At 35.7% G+C, this 23,192-nt stretch overlaps 1 protein-coding gene across 4 annotated transcripts in view; it reads right to left on the reverse strand.

Moving 5' to 3' along the window:
- The window catches only part of Uvrag (UV radiation resistance associated), a 282,472-nt gene that overhangs the window by 218,908 nt on the left and 40,372 nt on the right, over positions 1-23,192 (reverse strand). For all 4 annotated transcript variants that reach the window (XM_003468551.5, XM_063256475.1, XM_063256477.1 and 1 more), the window contains exons 4-5: positions 13,810-13,971; positions 6,331-6,405 (exon numbers count right to left, since the gene is read on the reverse strand). In XM_003468551.5, coding sequence (XP_003468599.1) covers positions 6,331-6,405; positions 13,810-13,971 — 237 coding nt within the window. The remainder of the gene's footprint in view (positions 1-6,330; positions 6,406-13,809; positions 13,972-23,192) is intronic.

Raw genomic sequence — 23,192 nt, forward strand, 5'->3', positions numbered from 1 at the left:
TGTAATCTTGGTAAAGTTGAATATGTTTTCCTAAGGTATTTGACTTATAAAATGAAGACGGTAACTACATGCTACAAAGTTCTTACCCAAGTTAAATAAAAATAAGTACAAAATTTGATGTAGTGTCTGTCACATTTTAAGTACTCCGCAAATGAAAACTAGGAATGGCAAAAGCTCTGTACCCATAGGGTGTAACACTGTTCCTAGGAGATCACACCAATTCAAATAGCTCAGAAACAAGTTTTATACTGGATTTAAAATGGGCTCAGATAACTAATGTTTTATAATAAAGCCCCTGAAGGTTTGTCCAGTTCTTGTTTCTTCTATTTCTTAACAAGGGGTGAAGAGGGTGAAGGAGACTAAATAGAACATGTTCCAACTCTTACTTGATGATGTACTAAAAGACCTACACAGAAATTATATCATATCCAGTCCTCTGTAGTCAAAATATAGGCTGTACTCAGGACACTTAATCCCTACTTCTGAATGTTCTGCTTGTGTACTATGTGGGATGTGCTTTGGAAACAAGTTAGATCCATTAATATGACACCATCTTGGAAATAGTCATCTTTTTAATTTCTCAGTTCTGCAAAGTTAACTAATGAAAATCTGTTAACTTTTCTGGGGTTCAGTATGTTCATCTGGAAATGAAAATATACTTGCCCTTTTGAGCTGCTCAAAGTTTTAAAAGATATCTCTAATAGCATTTAATCAACATTGGTGAAGTTAAATGACAGGGGGGCCAGGGATATAGCTCAGCAGCACAAGTGTCTGCCTAGCAAGCGTGAGGTTGTGAGTTTGTTCCTGGTGTCAAAATAAAAATTAAATGATAGATAACCTCAAGAAGGAATGGATAAAAATCATCTGAGTAACATGGTATAATAAAGAAACTACGTATCTAGGAAGAAAGAGAAAAAAAGAGATATTCTGATCTCAAATTTTGGCACTAGCTCATTCTAGTACGTTGGCCATTCTTTTATTCCACATTTACTATATATGTACTAGATATCTGCTGCTGAATCTGATATTAAATATATATGAAGTTAAGATAGTTTATGCCCTCTACAAAAAAAGATCATTTTTTAAAATTACAAAAAAGTGACACAACCACTAACAGAAATATGCCCAATGGGCTTCAGAAGCAGAGAGTAAGCAATAATTCACCATATAAAAATGAGTAAGCCACAGAGTTACAATCAGTTTACCTCGCTTTAATTCAATTTCTTCAACACAAATAACAATAATAATTATTGTCCTATCTTCCTCGAAAGTTGTTGTAAAGATAGAAATTGTTTATGGATAAATCCTTAAAAAATAAAAAATATTAAAGTGTGTGGTGATTTTATTAATTATATACCAAATATATGCTAATTATATGTATAATTACAGCTATGTCTGAGCTATCACCTACCACATGGAACTAACTTGCCACGTCAAGTTCAAGAGATCATAAGGGTTCCAGGACCTCAGTTTTATCTAAAGCATAAAGTACCATGTTAAACAACACTTGATATTCCCAGAAGTGTTCACCAACTAGTTAGGATTTTCTTACTGTGAGATGAGGAATCTAAAACTAAAAGAGGTTAAGTGATGTCTCAAAATAACATCAGAACAAGTTTGGGATGAGAATTCAAGTTTTCTACTTTTGAAAAGCATCATGTCTTGAAAGATATAAAATAAAATAAGGAATTTTAATTTGTATAGGTTCTCAAACAAATCCTGAGACTTAACTGTCATCCCTAAATCTTCACTCTCAGTTTGACTGTGTACTTCACAGTATGTGGTTACCTTTGTCACATCTATCAATAAATTGTTTCAATCTCCTGAAAGTTTCTTTCATTTGAAGGCTTGATCTTTTTGACTTGGATTCCATGCCTGTACTAATTTTTTTCCATTAAGTAAAATGAGAAAGCACTGCCATCTACTGGACTTCGAAGATATTACCACTCTAGTTTTTAGTCTGAAAAAAGAATTCTTAATAATCTAATGCTTTTTACTTTGTCAATAGCCTAATAGCTAAGTTGTGCTAGCATAAATTACATTAACAATAAATATCAAAGGTTGAGGTGGAGGATAAGCAAGGATTAAAAAAACACCACCTTAATATTTTTATTCCCAATTATTGCTATAATACTCTTCAGCATAGAAAGCATTCACCTGCATTCAATGACAGTTTAATTGAGCACCAACTACAAGACAGGCATTGTGCTAGGGACACAATGCTGACACAATGGAAACAGTCTCAGCAAAGAGTTCATAGCCCAGTGTACTAGCCCACTTATTATTGAACTCTGTTCCTGTACCAGGTTTGTCACAGACAATATTATATTTAATTCACAAATCAATTTAGGATGAGGTATAAATTATTTGCAATTACAGATGAGGAAACAAACTCAGAGGTCAGTCAATTTGTCCATCAGTAAGCAGCAGTTACTTGGAATTAAATCCATGTCGATCCACATCAATTTCACTCCAAAAACCTACATTCTTAACCTTGTGGAGGAGTGTGCATGCAAGAGCTCCATGGTCCCCCCAAATCAAGAGTGGTCACCAAAAAGAAATTTAGGCAAAGACATCCTTACATTTATATTAAATCCTTACATTTATATTACATTTATATTAAAGAAAAAATCCTAGCCAGGCACATGCCTGTCACCTTGGCACTTGGGAGGCTAAGGCAGGAAGATCACAGCAAGTTTAGGCTGAACTACATAGCAAAAGACGTCTCAAAATAACAAAAAAATTCTAAACTTGGATCTGAAAGATTTCTATCTTAAAAGCCCAAAAACCTATTATTCTTTGCAGTCCCCCAACAGCCACCCTAGTAACTAAACCCACCTAGAAAAACACCTCCAGGCCACCTAGCCTAACTCACCAACCTCCTCCCATTCTGGCTTCAAGCTACAACACTGTTTCTCTTGAATTCTCCATAGTTTCTAAATATTGTCACCTCTTCTGGAGGTGCTCTTCAAATTAAAGTTCTACTGTATTTCACTTGCACTTATCTCTAAGACCCAAACAACTGTCTTAAGAACATATAGACCGGAGACCTTCTGTGATCATGCTGCCTGTTGTATCTCCTTAACTAACAACAAACAAGTGTTTGTGAATCTGTGTTTTGCATTTTTATATCCTACACTACTGTTTAGTAATGGGCATATAGTAGATGTTTACTATTTATTGAAAAGAAAAATGTCATCTTTGCAACAAAAGACAAAGATTTTTCACCTTCATTTATTCATTATTATTACTTCACCTGCATTGCTCTTAAATACTCAAGGTACCATATTTGCATATCAAACAAATGAAATTTTTACTACACAAAATTATGTTTCACTCCTGAAAGTATTATCAGAAATTACTGAAAAAGGATCAAAAGCCTGTGTGTATACAAAGATTATTACTGTATTAGTTTGCAAACACAAGAGAGAGACAGAGACAGAGAAGACGGACAGAGAGAGAAAATGAACTCTATTCACTGTCATACATAGTGGAAAGGTTAATTAGGTTCCTACAAACTCAACAGAAATGAGAAAAGCTTTTTGGAAAAAAAGCAGGTAAGCTAAGAAAAAAATTCTAAGCAAATAAGAAGTAATTTCAGCTTTCAAATCTGTAGCAGTTGAAGATACTTTAAGAGAATGTGAACAAAACAATCATTAACATACAGGTATTTTGGCTTAGCATGGTGGTCCATGCCTGCAATATTAGCACTCCAGAGGCCAACGCAGGAGGATCCTGCAAGTTCAAGTCCAGCCCGAACTACATAGTGAGACCTTGTCTCAAAAAACAAAAACAAAAGCCAGGTGTGCTGATGCATTCCTGTAACCCCTGCCTATAATCATCACTCAGGAGGCTGAGGCCAAAGAACCCAGCGAGTTCAAGGCTAGCGTGGGCTACATAGTGAGTTCAAGACCATCCTGAATTACATGGCAAGATCCTGTCTCAAAAAACAAAACAAAAAAAAAAAAAAAAAAAGTGCCAATAGTTCCTCTAATCGTGGGTAATGTAACAAATAAGAATGCCAAAGAGCTGTTCTAAAAAATGTATTTGTCAGTTTTTAAAGCTACTTTAAAATGTGCTTTGTTATTGTTTCACAAGTATAATTTTTCCGCTACACATTCTTAAACTTGATCCTGTTCTCAAAGCTTTCTTGCTTTAGTATCTTTAAGTTTTCTTATGAAATATTTCAAACATACAGATACAGTACTCATTTACAATTATTGTGATTAAAAATATATCTGAACTTACTGCTACCCCCACATATTTCTGTTTATCATCTGTTTTCTACTGCATTTTCTGTCTCCCATGAAGTTAACAAAACTCTTCATTTTTCTGTCTCCTATGAAGTTAACAAAACTCAAGCGTGTGGTCCTGAGTTTGATCCCCGGTACCCTTTAGAGTCCCTGTTTCACCTCTGCTATTTAGACATCTACATACTTTTTCTAATGCTAACTAGGTATCCTTAATTTTTTTAAAATTGTATGCCCAATTTATTTCACTTAAGATTATGAACTCAATGTGCATCCACTTTCCTTCAAATGTATCCTTATCTATGCACAATAGTACTCCATTATATATAAATACCACATTTTCTTTATCCATTCACCCATATGCTGATGGGCATATGGGTTGTTTCAAAGATCTTGCAACATATAAATTGTGGTGCTATAAACATGGTATCCATATATCACTGTAGTATGAAGCCCCCAAAAAATCCTCCCTAAAAATTGTACTTAAAGTTCTACAGTTTCTCCACTTGTCTTTTTCCATTTCCTTTTTTAACAGGGAGAGCCTCACCTCAGCTTTGAGTGTTCATTTTGCCCCGAGGAACATGTTCTCACCAACTCTGCCCACTTCCGGGCTGGAACTCCAGAAATCCCCAGGCTTCTCTGCTTTTGTCTACTTTCTGTTTCTATTCCACTTCTATTGCTGTTTTTTTGGTTTGCTTAGTGGCAGGAATTGAGCCCAGAGCCTCATTCCTGCTGAGTAACTGTTCTACCATTAAGCTCCACCGCAATTCTTCTACAAGTTTGGGACACGGTCTCATTAAATTGCTAAATTGCCCACGCTAAGATGGAACTTTCGATCCTCTGCCTCAGCCTGCCAAAGTGCTGGAATCCTAGGTATGTGCCACCATATCCAGCATATTTATCATCTGTCAGATTTCTGAACTTGTTCCAAACTCAGAAGAAAGGAATATTATTTACTGGCCTATCCTAAACCTCAACAATTAGCATTTAGCTACAATGTTATTGGGAGATTAAATACAGTATACATGTAAAGCTCTTATCTAATTCAACAAATATTAACTATTAATATTATTATTACTATGTGGCAGACTGTGCTGGATGGTAAGCCACCAATAGTGTTTCCCTGAAAATAAGACTTAACTAGAAAATAATCAGCCTTGAAAACTAGAGGTCAAAAACACCAGCCACAATCATCCTATCTTACCTGCCATTACACAGTAGCCACAGAGCACAAGAGGAGTGAGTATACCCGTCTGCATGACACTGGACATGGTAATGACCTGCACTTATTTTCCAGTTAGGTCTTATTTGGGGGGAAATATAGTTACCAGCGGCAGGATGAACTTAATACCTGGACTATACCAAGGCATCTACTTCCTAGAGCCTGTAAAGTTCACTGCTGTAATAAGTTGTAAACCTATTCCCTTATCTATAAAATGCAGAAGACAAAAATCACCACACTGTCTTGTGGCTATTATCAAGCAGTGGGAAAAAAAGCACAAATCACTCGGTACAGTAGGGAAAAGTAGGTACTTGGTAAACATCATCTCCTTTCTCTAATCACCTATAGACACAAAGTGCTGACTACAAAACAACTTGACTTTTCGGTTCTGAAACATATTAAAAGTTATAAAGATACATGAAATATTTTGAGAAAACCATATTGTGCTTAATCATAATTCACCATTCTTAACCCTCCCAAGAATCATGTAGAATAAAAGAAAAGAATTGGTTCATGTTTTCCTTTAAGAAAATACAATCTGGGCTGAGGATTTAACTCAGCGGCATAAGTGCCTGCCTTGCAAGCGTGTGGTCATGAGTTTGATCCCTGGTACAGATTTAAAAAAAAAAAAAAAAAAAAGAAATACAATCTGAATTAGAAAAGATTAAGTGGAATGGTTATATGCCTTACAAAACAAGTTTTCACTCTCAAAAGCATTCAAATCCACACTAAACAACAATCTTACAATGACACTTAAAGCATGACTCTATTTACATAGAGCTTTTCAGGATTATATTTAGCCTGGGGCAAGGTACACTTGCATTAAAAAAAACTGTAACATAAGGAGAATCCTCTTACCTTGTTTTCAAACGGAGCACCATAGTAGCCATCATTTAGCCCAAAAATTATTTCATTTTGGTTGCGGGCGTGAATCTAAAGAAAGGGAAAAAACAAAGTTTTTTTCATTCTGGTCATGTTTTAATATGACCAGGGAACGACAAGTTGTAACTATACCCATTTCAATTTGAGAAAAGCTGACTACAGCTGAAGAAGCTAGAAAGAAATAAATCACTTAGCAAAAGACCAGGTGATCAATGAACATTTCCTGCTTTGGTCAAAAGCCTTACAAAATGTTTGAGATGACAGGCACCATTATTCACACGTACTTTCCATAAACACTTGAGGTTTATTTGGAATAGTTATTCCTCAAGGATAGAGAATTCAAAGGTATGCTGTCCATACTCTGATCTCAAAGAAAACACAATCTAGCAGTTCGGTAAGAATACTTTAAAAACACGAAGCTCCAGAAAAATATAAAAGATTAACACTTTATTTTCAAAAACACAGTTTAAAGATCCAATCCGTAAAGTCTTAAGTGTGTTCTTAATTACTGTCTGCATATCACTCTCCGTCAGACACAACTAGTGTGAGCTGCAGTGAGTGCTACCCCAAATTCAACTTGACCTGAAACGTAGGAGGAGTAAAACCTCCTGCTTGGGGATAGACATAGAATTCGATGTAACAGAGCATAATCTTTCCCTTTATTTTTATTTCCCTTTATAAAAAAGAAAATTAGAGAACTTTTCTAAAATTAGGAAGTTAAAGAAAGGAGATCTTAGTTCAAAATAATATTAAGGCCAAGCTGAAAGGGACAAATAGGTTTCTCTACTTCATCCAAAAGAAGTGTGGCTTTTTAAAAAATTCTTTCTGCCATGAAAGATTATAGAGTGGGTTCATACTGGACACAGTGGCACACATCTACAATCCCAGCTACTCAAGAGGCCAAAGCAAGAGGATCCCAAATTCAAATCCAGCCAGAAAGGGAGAAAGAGAGAGGGACTGGGAGCCAGAGAGGAAGTGAGGGAGGAGGAAAGGGAGAGAGAGAGGAAAGACAGACAGACAGAGGTGAGAGTTCACATAGAAGAAAAGAACTACCAGAACAGAGTATCTGAGAAATATCTCACAGGCTCGCTCACTCATTAGTGACAGAATAGCTCACAGAATCTTCAAAAGGCCCCAGATCACTATGTGCATGGAAAAAGATACACTGAAGGGTTATACAATTGGTGTTGTTATTAACACAAAGTTCCAACCACTTAAACACAAGAATGCCTCCCATACACGGGGACCGGGGGATTTAGTTCAACAGCTCAGCACCTGCCTGGCATGCACAAGGTCATGAGTTTGATCCCTCGTACAAAAAAAAAAGTCTCCCATCACCCATAAGTTAGGATGCCACATGACACATGTAAGAAATATTTAAAAGTTTTTCAAATTCCAAAGCTATTTCAAAACTCCCCTGTGTCTCTGTCATCAAAATCCAAGTTAAGACTATGACTTCTGCGGTAACACCCTGCTAAATTCAAAAGCTATTCAGGAAATGATTATTGCTTCTTCTTGTTCTTGTCGTCGTTGTTACCAGCCATCAAACTCAGAGCCTAGTGCTTGCCAGGCAGGCCCTGTGCCACTGAGCTACATCAGCCCTTGAGTACTGCATTTGCAGCTCTGGCTTGAGTGTAGCATCACTCAGGTCTTTACTTTCCTCAAATAAAAATAAAGGGAAAGATTATGCTCTGTTACATCGAGGTCTATGTCTATCCCCATCCTTTCTTCTCTAGCTAATTCCAGCATATCACTCAAAATGTACTCCACAGCAACATAACTTAATGGATTATGAAACATTCCATTCAGTTGGGTGTGGCAGCACCTCCTGCAACCCCAACATTCTAGGAGGCTGGCTGAGGCAAAAAGATAAAAAGTTTAAGCCCACATGGACAATTTAGTGACTTACCGAGGCCCTATCTCAATAAATAAAATAAAAAGGACTGGGTATATAGCTTGCAGGGGCCCTAGGTCCAATCCTCGGTATCACTACCACAAAAAAAAGTTTTTTGGTAATTTCATTCAATAACAGCAGAATACACATGCCATATACATGAAACATTCAATAAGGTAAATGCACTGAATAGTTATTTTCAAAATAAATCTGAAAAAATTAAAAAGGATCAAAAATCATACAAATGATACTCCCTAAACTCAATAGAATTAAAGTAGAAATCAAAAATAGACTTGAAAAATTTACTAATGTTTAAAAATTAAACAGCATACTTTTTTTTTTTTTTTTTTTTTTTGTACCAGGGATCAAACTGAGGACCTCACAACTGCCAGGCAGGTGCTATGCTGCTGAGCAACTTACCTGGCCCTAAATAGCATACTTTTAATCCACAGCTCAAAAAAGAAATAAAATGTAAAGGAGAAAACATTTAGAATTAAATAAAAACACTGTATGAAATTTTGTGGGATACAGCTAAAACAATGCTTAGGGGAAAATTTAGTAAATGCTTAAGAACAAAAGAAAAGCCAGGTGTGGTGGCACATGCCTGTAATCCCAGCACTCAGGAGGCTGAGGCAGGAGTATCCTAGTGAGTTTGAGAATAGCCTCGGCTACAAAGTGAGCTCAAAGAAAGCCTGAACTGCACAGCGAGACCCTGTCTCAAAAAGACCAAAATAAAAAGAAAGAATAAAAGAACAGTCTCAAATCTGTGAGTTAGTCTCCCTCTTAAAAAACTAACAAAGAAGGATACATTATACCAAAATCAAGCAAAATCATAAAGATAAAAATAGAAACCAAAAAGAATTAGAAATTAAAACAATAATAAGCAATGAAACCAAATCTTAGGGTTTTTAAGTAAATAAAATTGATGAATTTGGGGTGCTCAGGAGAAAAAAAAGACAGGAAATGCCAGTAGCAAGAATGAAGAAGAAGTTCATTACAGATCCTTTACATATTAAAAGGACATAATGATATTGCAGAAAATATTACACCAATGTCCAATAAATACGAAATCTCAGAGAAGGAGGGAGAAGGAGAAGGAGAGAAAAAGGGACAGACAGAGATAGAAGAATTAGATCTGTAAATTTAATAAGGTCAGAGAATATAAGCTCAATACAGAAACATATTTCTTTATACTAGCAACAAAAATTACAAATAGTCATATTAGAAAAGAATATACAAACTAGCATCAAAAATGTGTAATCCATAGGTATAAATTTAGCAGTACAAGGCGTAACATCCGAATCTTAGAAGCAGCCTATATGCCCATAAAAGGATGAATGAATAAAGAAAATGTGGTATTTATACACAATGGAGTATTACTCTGTTGTAAACAAGGATAAAACAGAGGCATTCATAGGTAAATGCATGTACTCTCAGACCATAAAATTAAATAAGTCAGACACACAAATTTAAATATTACATGGTTTCTCTTATATGAGAAACGCAAAATACAAACAAAAGCACAATTAAAGATAGATAATTAGAAGGAGGAAGACAGATCTTTTTCAAATGGGAAGGGGAACAAGAAATGGAGCAGGGTGTGAGAAGATGGAGGGAAGGAAAAAGGGATGAAAAAAGAAAATTGAAGAAAAAGTAAAAATAGATCTGCAAATGAGAAAGGTAACAGAAGTTGGAAGGAGCCTGGAGGGATGGGAGAGAAAGGGCATAAAAAAAGAATTAAGATGTATTACGTGAATGTACAAATTCCTCCAAGATGGATGTAGTCATTATGTACTGCAAACATATACGAATAAAGGAAATCCCAGGAAGATTTTTGTAGAAATTAACAAGCCAATTTGAAAGTGTATATTGAAAAAAAACCTCTATAATAGAATAATTCTGCTTTCTTTTTTAAATTAAGTTTATTGGTACAATTTAGATATACATAAGACCATATTCATCATAGGGAATTTATAGCTACGTATATCTTTTTTTATTTTAAATACAAAAAAAGAATAAAAACAATGACACAGAATTTCAAAACAAAATAACACGAGATTAACAATGGTTAATATATTGTCTACTGTTATCTCTAAAGTAGTTGTCCGTATTATAAGATAGAGTCATGAAAATAATTATCAATCAAACAATAAAAGCACAAACTGTTCTTTTTGATGAACTAACAGAGATTAGCAGCATAGTTACCTATCTTGTATATATATGTATATGAATATATATAGACTTTTATTATTTTATATTTTCAGCTGGGCATAGTGACACATGCCTGTAATCCCCGCATTTGGGAGGCTGAGATGGAAGGATCATTGCAAATAGCTAAAATAAAAATGACCCACAATAAAAAGTGTTAGCAAAGTCATATAACAAAGAAATTACTATATATTATTTAATGTTACATTCACTTTGAAAAACCACTTGAATTTCAATATATGCTTACCAGTAGATTTAGCAAATCCACTCCTGGATATTTATCCAGAAGAAATGACAACGTGTCAACACAAACAACTATATTTAAATATTCACCGCACCTTCATTGATTATGGCAGGGACGGTGTATTAACGCCACATATTTGTCAAATTCACTAAATTGTACACTTTAAATGAGCTTACTGTATGTACATTATACCACAATAAAAAAAAATTTTTTCATTCTGAAGTCATCTCTCTCTGGGTTTAACCAGCTGGTCTAAATGTTTCTTCCATGTACTTGTATACTGTCTATGAAGGTATTCAGCAATTAAATTTACTGGGTCTAAAACTGCTGTCTTCCACATGTCTGGACCCTTAACATTAAGAACAATGTCCGCACAGTGCCTGCCTGGCAAGCATGAAGATCTAAGCTCAACTTCTGGTATCTTCAAAAATAAAAAATAAAAGAAGAACAATGTCTGATAGAAAGCATATGATCAGTCAGTGAGTTTAATTCTGGTCATTATACTAATATATCTTAGTCTCACTTTCCTCCAAAAATTAATGTTCCATTCTATCTGATTTTTAGTAGTAAGTATGTTACTTGTTACATCTATTTCATAGATAAATTTTGACTTTCATAACAATGCAAAGTTTCTAGTTGCTTAAGAAATGCATTTTTTTTCTTTCTTTGATTCTCTATATACTAGCAAGCTTCTTCCCACAGTCAACTTCCAAAGGAGACATCAGAATGCTAACTCTGAAATTAGGGCAAATTAGACATAAGCACAGCTCACCACCTAAGTGATGTGTAGGTTACATTATATGATGAAGGCAAAAAAAAAAAAAAAAAATGATGCAGGCTATGAGGCCCTGAGGCCACAATGTTAAGAAGCACCATCTTTCAGGAAATGTACATGCTTTTCAGTGAAAGATAAACATTAAATTTCATAATCTCTCCACACGGAGTCAAATATGGCAAATGGGAAGATAAACAGAGGATGGACCTCAGTGCCAGAGTATGATTAAGCAGTCAAAAGGCAACAAGTATCTCATATAAGAGAGAGAGAGAGAGAGAGAGAGAGAGAGAGAGAGAGAGTGAGAGAGACCCTAAACTAAATGTTATTACAATATTTTGCAAGTTTTAATTAAGACCAGCCCTAGTAGCTCAGTGGTAAAACATATGCTTAGTAGACAAAGGGCCCTTGGTTCCACTCACCACTGCCAGCCTTCCATCCACCACCAGTTTTTTAAAATCAGCCTTATAACAGGAAAAAATAAAAAGTAAAAACAATTTAAAAATTGTAGTTGTTTAGAGTCTAACAAAGGAACACAGATATTCAATGTATTGCTCTGGTAACTACAAAAAAAAAGTATGACTTCATTCATATGTGTAATTTTTAAAAGCTGCATTTGGCACTGGGAAACCAAGCAACCAGCTGCCCTCCCTGGTAACTGGCTGTGGCTCGCAGGCTGTGGTCACCCCAGGGCGAGAACGACCATCATCTCCTGAGATCCGCACCATGTTGGATCTTAGGGCACTGGGAAACCAAACAACCAGCTCACTTCTCTGTTAAGTGGTAGTAAGCCTACCAGTGCATGAGTTGAGAATCAAACATCCCACCACCACCACACCCCCATTAACAAATGGGAGCCAGAGATCTGAGCATCTCTTGAGAGGCTGGCCATATGCAATATAGCAAATAAGGGGGATTTCCTTTTATCATCTCTTTGAAGGCAAATGTTTTTACCACTGTTTTGCTTTTTTCTGATTAATGTACTGTTCCATTCAATTTTCTGTTTTGATAATTTCTATAATGTTCTGTACTTCGTTTTATTTTGCTATATCGGACTGAAAGAATAACTATTGTGAAGATAACGAGATATACTCTGGTACCTATTACTGTTACCCCGGTAACCTGCTGTGAAGTTCTGTACCAATTTCACTACACTGTCTAAATTGGCTTTGTTCCATCTTGTTAGGTTGTATTTTACTACCTTCAAAATAATAAAAAAATTTTTTAAAAAGACAGGAAGGAGAGGGAAAAAAATGAGTGGAAAATGAGTTGAGCAATGAAGGGGATGAAGAAAAGAAAAGGAAACCATAAAAAGATGCCACTTTCTGGGGCCAGCTTTTTACTCTCTTTGAATAAATAAATCTGAAATCCTTAAAAAAACAAACAAACAACTGCATTTGGAAGTAGAAAGCAGAATGGTAACAATGGTCTGAGAAGAGGGGAGATGCTAGTCAAAGGATATAAAATTTCAAGTTAGGAAGTTCAAGGGAGCTATTGTAGGGATTGGGAGCTATATTCAAAGGAGTATAGTTCAGCAGCAGAGTGATTATTTAGCACATGCAAAATCCCCAACAATAGAAAAAATTAAAAATGAAAGTATGCCAAGCGTGGTGACACATGCCTATAATCCTAGCATAAGGGAGGCTGAGGTGGGACAACCATGAATTAGAAGACAGCCTGGACTGCAAATCAGGACCCTGTCTAAAAGGAAAACAAAAATTAAAACATAGTAAGTAAAATGAGGGCAGAGATATTTTTTTTCAGATTATTCCTTTAGAAAGAAACAGAATATGTGTACTGAATAAATATTAAGAAATATCAAGGATGTGGTCCTGAGCTCAATTCCCAGTAATGAACAAGAAAATAAAAAAGAAAATATCAAGGATGTTTATAGATAATCTATGACTAACATTTAAAGGTTACCTTTAGGAAGAGTACCATAGGTATCACAAAACAGAAATGACATTCACCACAAGGTGAACTGGAGGGTTACTGAAAACCACATGTATATGACAGTGTGGCACAACACAAACAGAATGATTTTCCAAGTCAGGCATTTAATTTTCAAATTCTAGGGGACAACATCCAACAAGACAGAAGAAGCAGAATGATGTAAGAAAGCATATCCTTTCTCACAGACACACGCAAAAAACCACTTGATTAGTGGCTTCGGTTTCTTCAGCTAACAGTATGTTTTTAAGTTCAAATGTAAGTAACATAAGCAAACAATCATAAGGTCTCTCTTTATAATAAAAAATGTACAGACAGAATCAATAGAAAGGTTAGGCAAGTTAACCTGGAGATGACAACCACTTGAAAACACAATCTAAAAATTACCTGCTGACCCAAGTATTTTAGCCCATCCAAACAGACTTTCCATTCAATCAGCAGCTGGTAGATGTCCTCCTTCCCACCCCATATCTTCACTACAAAGCAAGACACAGATGTATCAAGACGATCTGGCATTATTCCAAAATCAAGACTCCGCCATGTTGGATTCTGTTGATAGAAACAAAAACATGCTTTAGAAATTTATAATTAACAATAATTATTTCAATGAAGAAGAAAGTAGTTTTCTTTTTAACCAAAAGACCTCATAAACATATTACATTTTAAACTTAACCAAAAAAAAAAAAAAAAAAAAAAAAAACCTCCAATTAGCACAAAGAAGTGATCATGGTACTTCTAAATTTTATCTGCTTGCTTATTATAGCCATTAAAAGGAACATATGTTGTAATCTCTTCCCTGACATGGGTTCACAAAGTAATTTATTCAATACCTAATACATGATTAATAAAAGCCAATTTCTAGTCGGGTTTAAATTTCTATTTAAAGTAATTACATTGCTGAGGACATAGCTCAATGGTGGAGCACCTGCCTGGCATGCACAAAGTCCAAGGTTTGATCCCAGCATCACAAAAAGTAAATAAAAACAATTATATTGTTTCACAAAGAGTTTAATAATAACTAGAAGAAATAATAAACTGAAGGAACAGAAAAAAATAGCAGAAGCTGTGAAATGTGGCTTTTAAAGAACAAGCAGGATTATGCCAGATTAAAACAAGGAATTCTAGGCAAAAGAAACATGATCTATCAGGCATCAGAGTTGAGAAATAGCAAAGTACAGACAGAGAACTAAGAATAACTGCTGACAGGAAAGGCAGGACACAAAGCTGGAAAGAGAATCAAAAGGACTCAGTAAGTTAGAAGGTCTTTCATGCCTTGCCAAGGAAATGATGCTTTACTTTGTACAAGATGTGAGACCACAGAAAGGCTTTAAAGTTAAGAATGACATGATTAGCTTTATGCTCTGACAAGAACATTCTTTTCATCTAAATAGTTAAATTCTCTGAAAAGTCAAATTGTTAAAGAGCTTTAATAACTTCAAATGAAAAAAACTAAAAAATTAATTTCACTTATTCCCCTCCCCTATGTTAACAGGGCATTCATTGCTGAATTTAAACATACTCAATCTTATTAAAAACCAACAATTTTCATATTATATTAATCAGTAAAGCAAAGTTCTTCACACAGGATAACTGCTCTTAGCCTTGTACCAGTTGTTTTTCTCCGAATAAAGAGGGGTAGAGGAGATGTTTGAGGATCCAGAAGAAGAAAATGAATCAACATCATCACGATAACATAATAAGCACATTTATGCAATTAGTTTTATACTAGATTACATAAAAACTCTACCCCAGCCATCCAAGCATTTTAATCTAAGATCAACAGAATTCCACTTATATACAATACTCCAGTCTCTAATTATAATTGCTGTAGCAACCCTGCTAAATAGGGGCAGAGTTCATTTAAATAAGAAAATAACACTAAGGTCTAAGAATAATTAGATCTGCACTACAAGAAAGTTAAAAGTTCTTCTAAATGAAGAGAAATGTACCAGATAGGAATCTGGAGTTACTAGAAGTAATGAAGAATTTTGGCATAGTAAGTATGTGTGTGTATGGGAACAGAGGTAAATATAAAGGACGATATTTATTGTCTAAGGGATAAATGGAAGACAAGTCATCCACATCTGATGATGGCAGGCTGGACAATCCTCCCATTGAAAACAACTGAAAATGCTGATTAGAGTATGTTTAAACAATAAAAATTGCCATCAGTACAAAGTACTGCTAAATCCAGAAGAAGAAAAGAACATAGAGAAATACATGGAGATCTAGAAAGCTTTTGCTTGAAGTCATTACTGACTTATACAAATACAGAGCTTTGGTTCTAGAGCTCTTCAAGAGAAAGAAAGATACAATTCAAGACCCAACAACAGGCCCCATCCATGTCGTAAAGCTCCTCTCCACATTGCGTTGGGACCAAGAAAAGGCAACATATCATAGTGCATGAGTGAAGCAAAACTAAGTCCTCCCAAAGCCCTAGCCATAAACATCTACATAAGGATAGTTGCCAAAGGAGTAGGGAGACAAACTTCCCTACAGGAAATAATTACAAAGAATATAGCACAGAATGATAAGAAGAAAAATATGGAGAAAGGGTTTAGAAACAAGCATGACAGTGAAAAGATCTGATGCATTTAATAAGCAAACCATGGCATGAACAGCTATTCTGAAGAAAACAAGACATTATGGCAGCCATTGCTGATTTAATATTATCTTGCTTTAAAGTCCTACCATGCCTTTGTTCGTCTGTTTCCATTGGTTCTATCATGTTGTATCTTACTGGATTTTACTATGTGTGATAGTATAAACAAGTTTTTTATGGAAAATGAGATAGTATAGTAGCCACTGTTCATTTTCTGTTATTTGGTTCTGAATGCCCTGTAATACTTTCATTCTCTTAAATGGTTTCATACTATTTTGTTATGTTTGATACTATTGTATGTGAAGGTATGCTCAACTATTTCAAAGAAAGAGACACTATGGTAGATATTGTTCATATCGGGTTGTCTTGTGGTGAAGTGCTGTGTTGCTTACATTGTTTTGTTCTGATCTGCTTTGTTCTGTCCTCTTTTGTCTTACTCTCTTTAAAATAAAATTTCAAAAAATTTAAAAATAAGCAAACCAAAGGAAGAAAGTAGATTTTTAAAAAAACATGATTTGGAGATAGTGGCAATATCTCAAAATGATTAAAAAACAACAACAACAACAACAAAAAAAAAAAAAAACCTCACTAAATCACAGTACAAAATCTCCAGCAGGTCCCAAGCAAAGCAAATAAAAAGAAAAAAATCAAAACACATAAAAATGAAACAGAGACTTACAGAACACCAAAGCAAAGACAGGATCCTACGTGCTATAGGAGTAAGTATATCTTCAAAGGAATCACAGAACACAAGAAGAAGAAGAAAGAAGGAAAAAGAAAGAAAGAAAAAGAAGAAGAGGCAGAAGTAGATGAGGAAAAGGAAGAAAAATGAGGAGAAGGAACAGGAGGAAAGAGGAGGAATAGCCGCTGTCAGAAAGCAATAGGATTTTACTTTCAAAGTCCTGACAGTAAGCTATAATTGACAATCAAGAATTCTACACTCAACAGAATGCTTTTCTCAAGCAGAGTAAAATACAGGTTCAGACAAGAAAACTCATATGACATCAGCATACGCTCATTAAAGAAAATTCTAAAGGGGTGTACTTTATATACATGAAAATAAACCCAGATCGAACATCTGTGCTGCAAGAATGAATGAACAACAAAATGATAAATATGAGTAAGTCTAAAGGAAGGGTGGGGCATAGGGTTATTGATCAGTGGCACAGTGCCTGCCTGGCAAGCGCAAGGTATTGAGTTTAATTTCTGGTACCAAAAAAAAAAATTAAAATTAAAATTTTTTTTAAAATAAATAAAGGAGGAGTGGAGTTTCTAAGACTGCACAGTGAATAGCTCAGAAAACTTTTCCTCAAAAAACAACAATGAAACTGGACAACATTGTTAAAAACAACAGTCTCAAAGCTCTGGAAATCAACCGAAGATATGTATCAGCCAAGGCTTGGTGGTCTGTGCCTTGTAATTCCAGCTAGTTAGAAAGCTGAGGCAAAAAGATCTCAAGCTCAAGGCCAGTCTTCACAGATTAGTGAGAACTTTTCAAAAGTAAAAATAAAAAGCGGAAGTATGTAGTTCAGTGGTTAAGCACCCCTGAGTTTGATCCTTAGTACCACAAAAACAATGGCATGGCTCAATTTGAAGAACAGTTACTCAAAAAAAATCTACGAACTTCAGGCTAAGAACAGGACAATGTGTAGCATTCTTGTCTGGAGCTGCTTTTATCCCTAAACACTAGTTTGATTTGCAAAGCTGTTCCATTTGAGAGAAGAGGACAAGCTGTAATGGACCACAGAAAAACCCTAAGTCCAGCAACTCTAGGGAGCTCAATGGCACATGAACAGGGATGCTGACAATACAGTTCTAACAGGGATATGCAATGGACTGGTAAACTAGCCACAAATTTAACAGGAATGTCTGGCAAATAGGATAGCAATAGGAGGTCTTGATAAGCAAATCATGCCTCCACATAGGAGGTCCCTATTCCTGTCTGGCCATGAGCTGACATGCAAGCAAAGACAACTAGAGAAGGTCGGGCACAGGGATATAAAACTTGTAATCCCAGCACTTGGGAACTGAAGAAAGACAATCACCATGAGCTTGATAACAGCCTAGACTACACATAAAACCCTGTCCCCTACCCCCCCAAAAAAATCCAGAAAGCAAAGAGAGACTTGAGAAGACTCAGTGGAAAGCAAAAGCTGTAGAAGACATAAAAACTGCCTCAACTTGAGGAAATTGAGCACAGTCTGACCAATCACTGGCTGATCACTAAACTACATGGATATAGGAGTAATTTCTAGAAGTATGGACAGATTAGGAATAGTGGCAATCACTAGACAGAATCACTGGCTCGAACAATGGTGATAAAAGTCTTTCAACTTGAGCCTTACTGTCAGCGAAGAGTGCTACAACTAGCCTACATTGGGAATTACATAATCCCCTTTGTCTGAGAATCTTTAGTTGTAACTGAAACAATTATCACAGTTTCATGAAATTTAAATAGCATAATAATAATAAATAATTACAACAAAAGCTAAAATCTTAACACATATTAATGATAGGTACTATATAAGATCAGATAACACATGATAAGTAAATATAAAAATGCCTCATTTGGTACAACGAAGCAGCTAATAGGTGGGATAAGTTAGCTCTGTCCACCCAACAGTAAGCAACATGTTACTTAAATAGTTAAAAAAGATAAAATACTGTATTTTATCATATTCAAGAAACCATCAACTATAAATTGTACCTTTTCTGTACAATTAAAAAGAAATTATTTTAAGGTGCATCTAGATTTCAGTGATGCTAAAAAGCAAAAAATTGCATATCGCAGAAACAAACACAGAAGATAAGTGTGTTGTCTAACGATGCCTAATAAAAACAGTACCAGATTTTTAAGTTGGATCTCTTGAATCTGTCTCAGATTCTTTTTGCTTTGTTGGTTTTTTTTCTCTCCCCACTAAGTCACAGATGTCAGAATTTAATACAATAGACTTTAAGGGATTATCAACACTTCATTTTAGATCCTGTAGCCAGAGACAACAGCAGAGAAAACACTGGCCTCTACCTCTGCCTGTTCCCTGAAAGGAAGGAAATAAGATGACTTCATAGAAGTCGCTCTTGCCACTCCATTACACACCTTAACTGACTAAGGCAGACACACAAATCCGTGACTGAACAAATGAGGCTAGAACATCGTCTTGGTTACTTTTCTCTCATTGCTGGGACCAAAATACCCAACAACCATAATGAAGGAAGAAAAGGTTTAAAAGTCTACAGTTTGCAGAGGTTTCTATCCATAATCAGTTGGCTCCAAGGCAGGGTGGCATGGCACCAGGGCAACACTTCAAGGCAGCAGCCAGCAAAAGCTCCCAGAGCAAAAAGGGGTGACGGGAAGCAAGCCTCTTCTCCTCCCTTATACTGTAAGCAGGCTACCACCCTCCCTCTCATGGCAGGTGTAGCACTCACATCACTTCTCTGCCCTCCTTTTATCCAGGCTGAGGATATTTACAAAGTAAGGATCCAGGCTCCCTGCTGAGTCTCTTAAACTTCAAAACTTCTCAAGTTGTCACATTGTATCAATCATAACAAATATTATTACCAGAATAAAACATGCATCAGAGACTAGCCAGGAAGAACCTGGCTAACAAAACATTCACCAGTTCACTGGGCTCCACATCTACACTGGAGAAACTTGAGGCCAGGAGTTCTGGGGCTTGGCGATATGTCTGTTCCACTTGGTCTGGGTCTCCCTCACTATCCCAACCTTATGGAGCAACAGGTTTCATGCAAGACAAAGAGCACACACTGCTTTCATTATGCTTCCTCTACTTTTTCTTTTTTCCTGGTGCAAGGAATTGAGGCCACGGCCATGCAGTCTCTCTACACTGAAACACATCCCTTACTCCTTCTTGTAACAGTTACATCAGCAGTAAAAATTAATAAAACGGTTTGTACTATTTATGAAGCATGATTCATAGCATGTAAGAAGATGAATCCCATTTTCCAAAGGAATCTTAAGGTATGGTTTTTGGTCTTGAGCTTAACTTTTAATATTTTTGACCCCAAACTGATAGGCCCGCTTTCAATACAGTGCCAGGAATAGGATACTTCTTCTATGCTTATTCAGGAAATATCTAAGTACTGACTGTGTCTCCAGAATACTGATTTATCTAGTTGAGAAAATGAAGGGAAAATGAGAGGACTGAAGTTAAGGAAGGCTTCTCTGAGGACCGAGTGTTTAACTGAAACCTGGTGGTTAGAGAAACATTACCAGGAAAAGAATGGGGTAGGGTAGAAACAGAGAAGGGCTCTAGCCAGAGACCTCAACTTCCTCCTTTCAGAACTTCAGATGGACTGACAAGTTTAAAGGTTCCTTTTAGTATTAACTTTTTTAGAGTTTGTAAACTACAAGACAGCCTTGTTTTGTCACGTTATCTATTATAGGTAGCTTCCTCGTCTGTTCTGTAGTCCATGTTAAAAGAAGTCCAATGCTTGGCACATGGTCAGTGGCCCACAACTGACTGATTAGCTTTGTTAGGGTATCAGATAAATCACCATGACTTTCTTATCTCTCAGCCCCTGCTCAAAGGCAGAGATTTCTATCAGGGTACTTCGTCTCTAGAGTACCCAGCACTCTGCTACTAAAAGTTCAGTGTGCCAGGCACCATACTATCTATAGTATGTGACTATATATTTTTATGTAGCCCATGAGGCATAACACCAATTTTGTCATAAAAGTGCACTATTATGAATGTATAGTACCTATGTTTACTCATTAGCATATTTCTGTTGATGAATTATTGATTTTAATTTTATGAGTCTTATTAAAACAAATGTATAACAGGGAAAAGTTTTTAAAAAGTACTGAATTTTTTTATTGAGTGTTTATAAAAAAGCACCAAAATTTTCAGGATCAACTGTTTTTTGAAGTAAAGTCTAAATAATAACAATAGAAATAAACCCACATACGAACTTTAAGAAAATACTGATAGAACTCTACAAAAAAATTAACCTTTATTTCAGTTATTACACCTAAAGGTAGTCTTCACGCATGACAACAGCATGTTCTATACTTGTGTATCACATATGCTGACAGCACATGTAGTTTGATTTTCTGGCCTACTTATAGGACATACATCTTGCTGGTCTTGCTGTTTTGTCAGGAGGTTCTTATTATATTATGTAATATGCAGTAAAATATCGATAAAGTATTAAATGCTTAGTATATACTGCACAGAGTAAACAACATTTTTACATGAGCTGCATACTTGCTTAAAAACCTAAAAAGTATTATCAGAAATCAATTTCTATATGAACTACAATGAAAATACCAACAGAACTCTACAAAAGAAATAATCTTTGCTTCAGTTGTTATACCCAAAGTAGTCTTTACACATGACAACTGCATGCTCCATGCACATATCCTGCTTACACTGACAACACATTTGCTTAGCTTCCCGTTCCTACATGGCAGGCCATTCTTGTCACCTCTCTTGTTTATCTGTTCTGTCAGAAGCTTCCTACTATCTTGTAAAATATACACTTAGTAGGAAAATAAGACATCAAAATAAAATATCAAATATGTCATGAGTGCTTCCTTAGAAAACCTAAAAGATAACATCAGAAATAAATGTGAGGGGCTGGGGATTTAGCTCAGTGGCATAAGCACCTGCCTTGCAAGCAGGCGGTCGTGAGTTCAATCCCTGGTTAAAAAAAAAAGAAAAAAGAAAAGAAATGTGAACTACAATGTAAATATAAACAAAAGTCCACCACGGAAATAATCTTTGCTTTAATTGTCACACCAAGGTACTCTTTACACATGAAAACTGCATGTTCCATACACACGTGTTGCTTACACTCATAGCATGCTTGTTGTTTTCCTGTAGGTCCCAGCTGACATCTTTTTTATATTCCTGCTGTCATAGTAGGTCTTTGTGGTGATGCACCTGCTTGTTCACTTGACAGCTCAGCAGTGCGCAGCACAATTTTTTTGTGTAGTTCCCTGGGTGAAACATTTTGTTTTTCCTTCGCAATAAATGATCTCTTATGAATTCCAGTCCCAGTCATCTAAGAAAATTTCTCTGTGATGTTTTGCATTTGTTATTTTCTTTGTAAACTATCAAACTATTTGTGCTTCATGTTTAGGATACGTTTTACATTTCAAATGACGTTATAGTTGCTGTATAACTCATCAATCACATCTACCCTACCTTTGGTTTTATAGAAAGTTTCCATCTCAGCCCTCCATTTTATCCGGGTTTCCTATCAATATTTCCATCATGGTACAATGTTGATCAGTACCAGTTTATTTTTCTAGCCAATGTTATATCTTTCTGAAATTCAAAGACACTACTATATAATTTTCTGTTCTGAAATTGCAACATTTCATTTGTAATTTCTGTTTTGTTCCTGTGTGCAGTTACTACACTGATCAATTTGTGCTGTTAGCAAAAGTAACATCAACTGGAAAATGGTGAACCAGTTGTCAAGTGTCACATTCCAATTAATTTAGGTGATGTGAGCAATAAGTCTGTTCACAACACCTTCTGGTTCATTACTATATAAATGAGAACCTGGTGGCTGAGTACCAGGATAAATTTCTAAATTGAAAGTATAGTAAGTCTTCACATCTACCAGGGAGTAAGCCTTTATGCCTTTTTTTTTTGAGACAGGGTTTCACTATGCAATTCAGGCTAGTCTTGAACTCAATATGTAGCCCAGGTTGATCTCAGACTTGCAGCATTCCTCCTGCTTCAGCCTCCCAAGTGCTGGTACTACAGGTATGGGTCACCACACCCATCCTATGTCATATTTTGAAGGTTTTTAGGAAATAACTGCCTGTAGCTATGTTGACCATGAAATACTGTAAAATAGTCATCAGTAGCTGTGTGTTCAGATGGTATGTAAACTACTTGACAATTACACATAAATCTCTCTAACCATGAGCAGATAGCAGCCAGATTATTAGTTCTTTCTTTCCTGGGAAATAGTTTTGTCATCAAACCTCAAGCTATTTTGAAGGAAAATAAACCTCCTCAGTGTCATCATTATTCTACAAATCTCAAGCCCACACTCATCACTTTGCCTTAAATCTTTTACAATCCAACTTGAAAAATAAAAAAAAAAATAAATAGCTAAATCTTATTAAATAAACATATGCATACAGAGAAATTTCAAAACATACATGAAATAGCTACCACTGTTCTTA

Source organism: Cavia porcellus, unplaced genomic scaffold, assembly GCF_034190915.1.
Source record: "Cavia porcellus strain 051 isolate PalLab524CR breed Dunkin Hartley unplaced genomic scaffold, mCavPor4.1 scaffold_9, whole genome shotgun sequence".
Classification (NCBI taxonomy): Eukaryota; Metazoa; Chordata; class Mammalia; order Rodentia; family Caviidae; genus Cavia; species Cavia porcellus.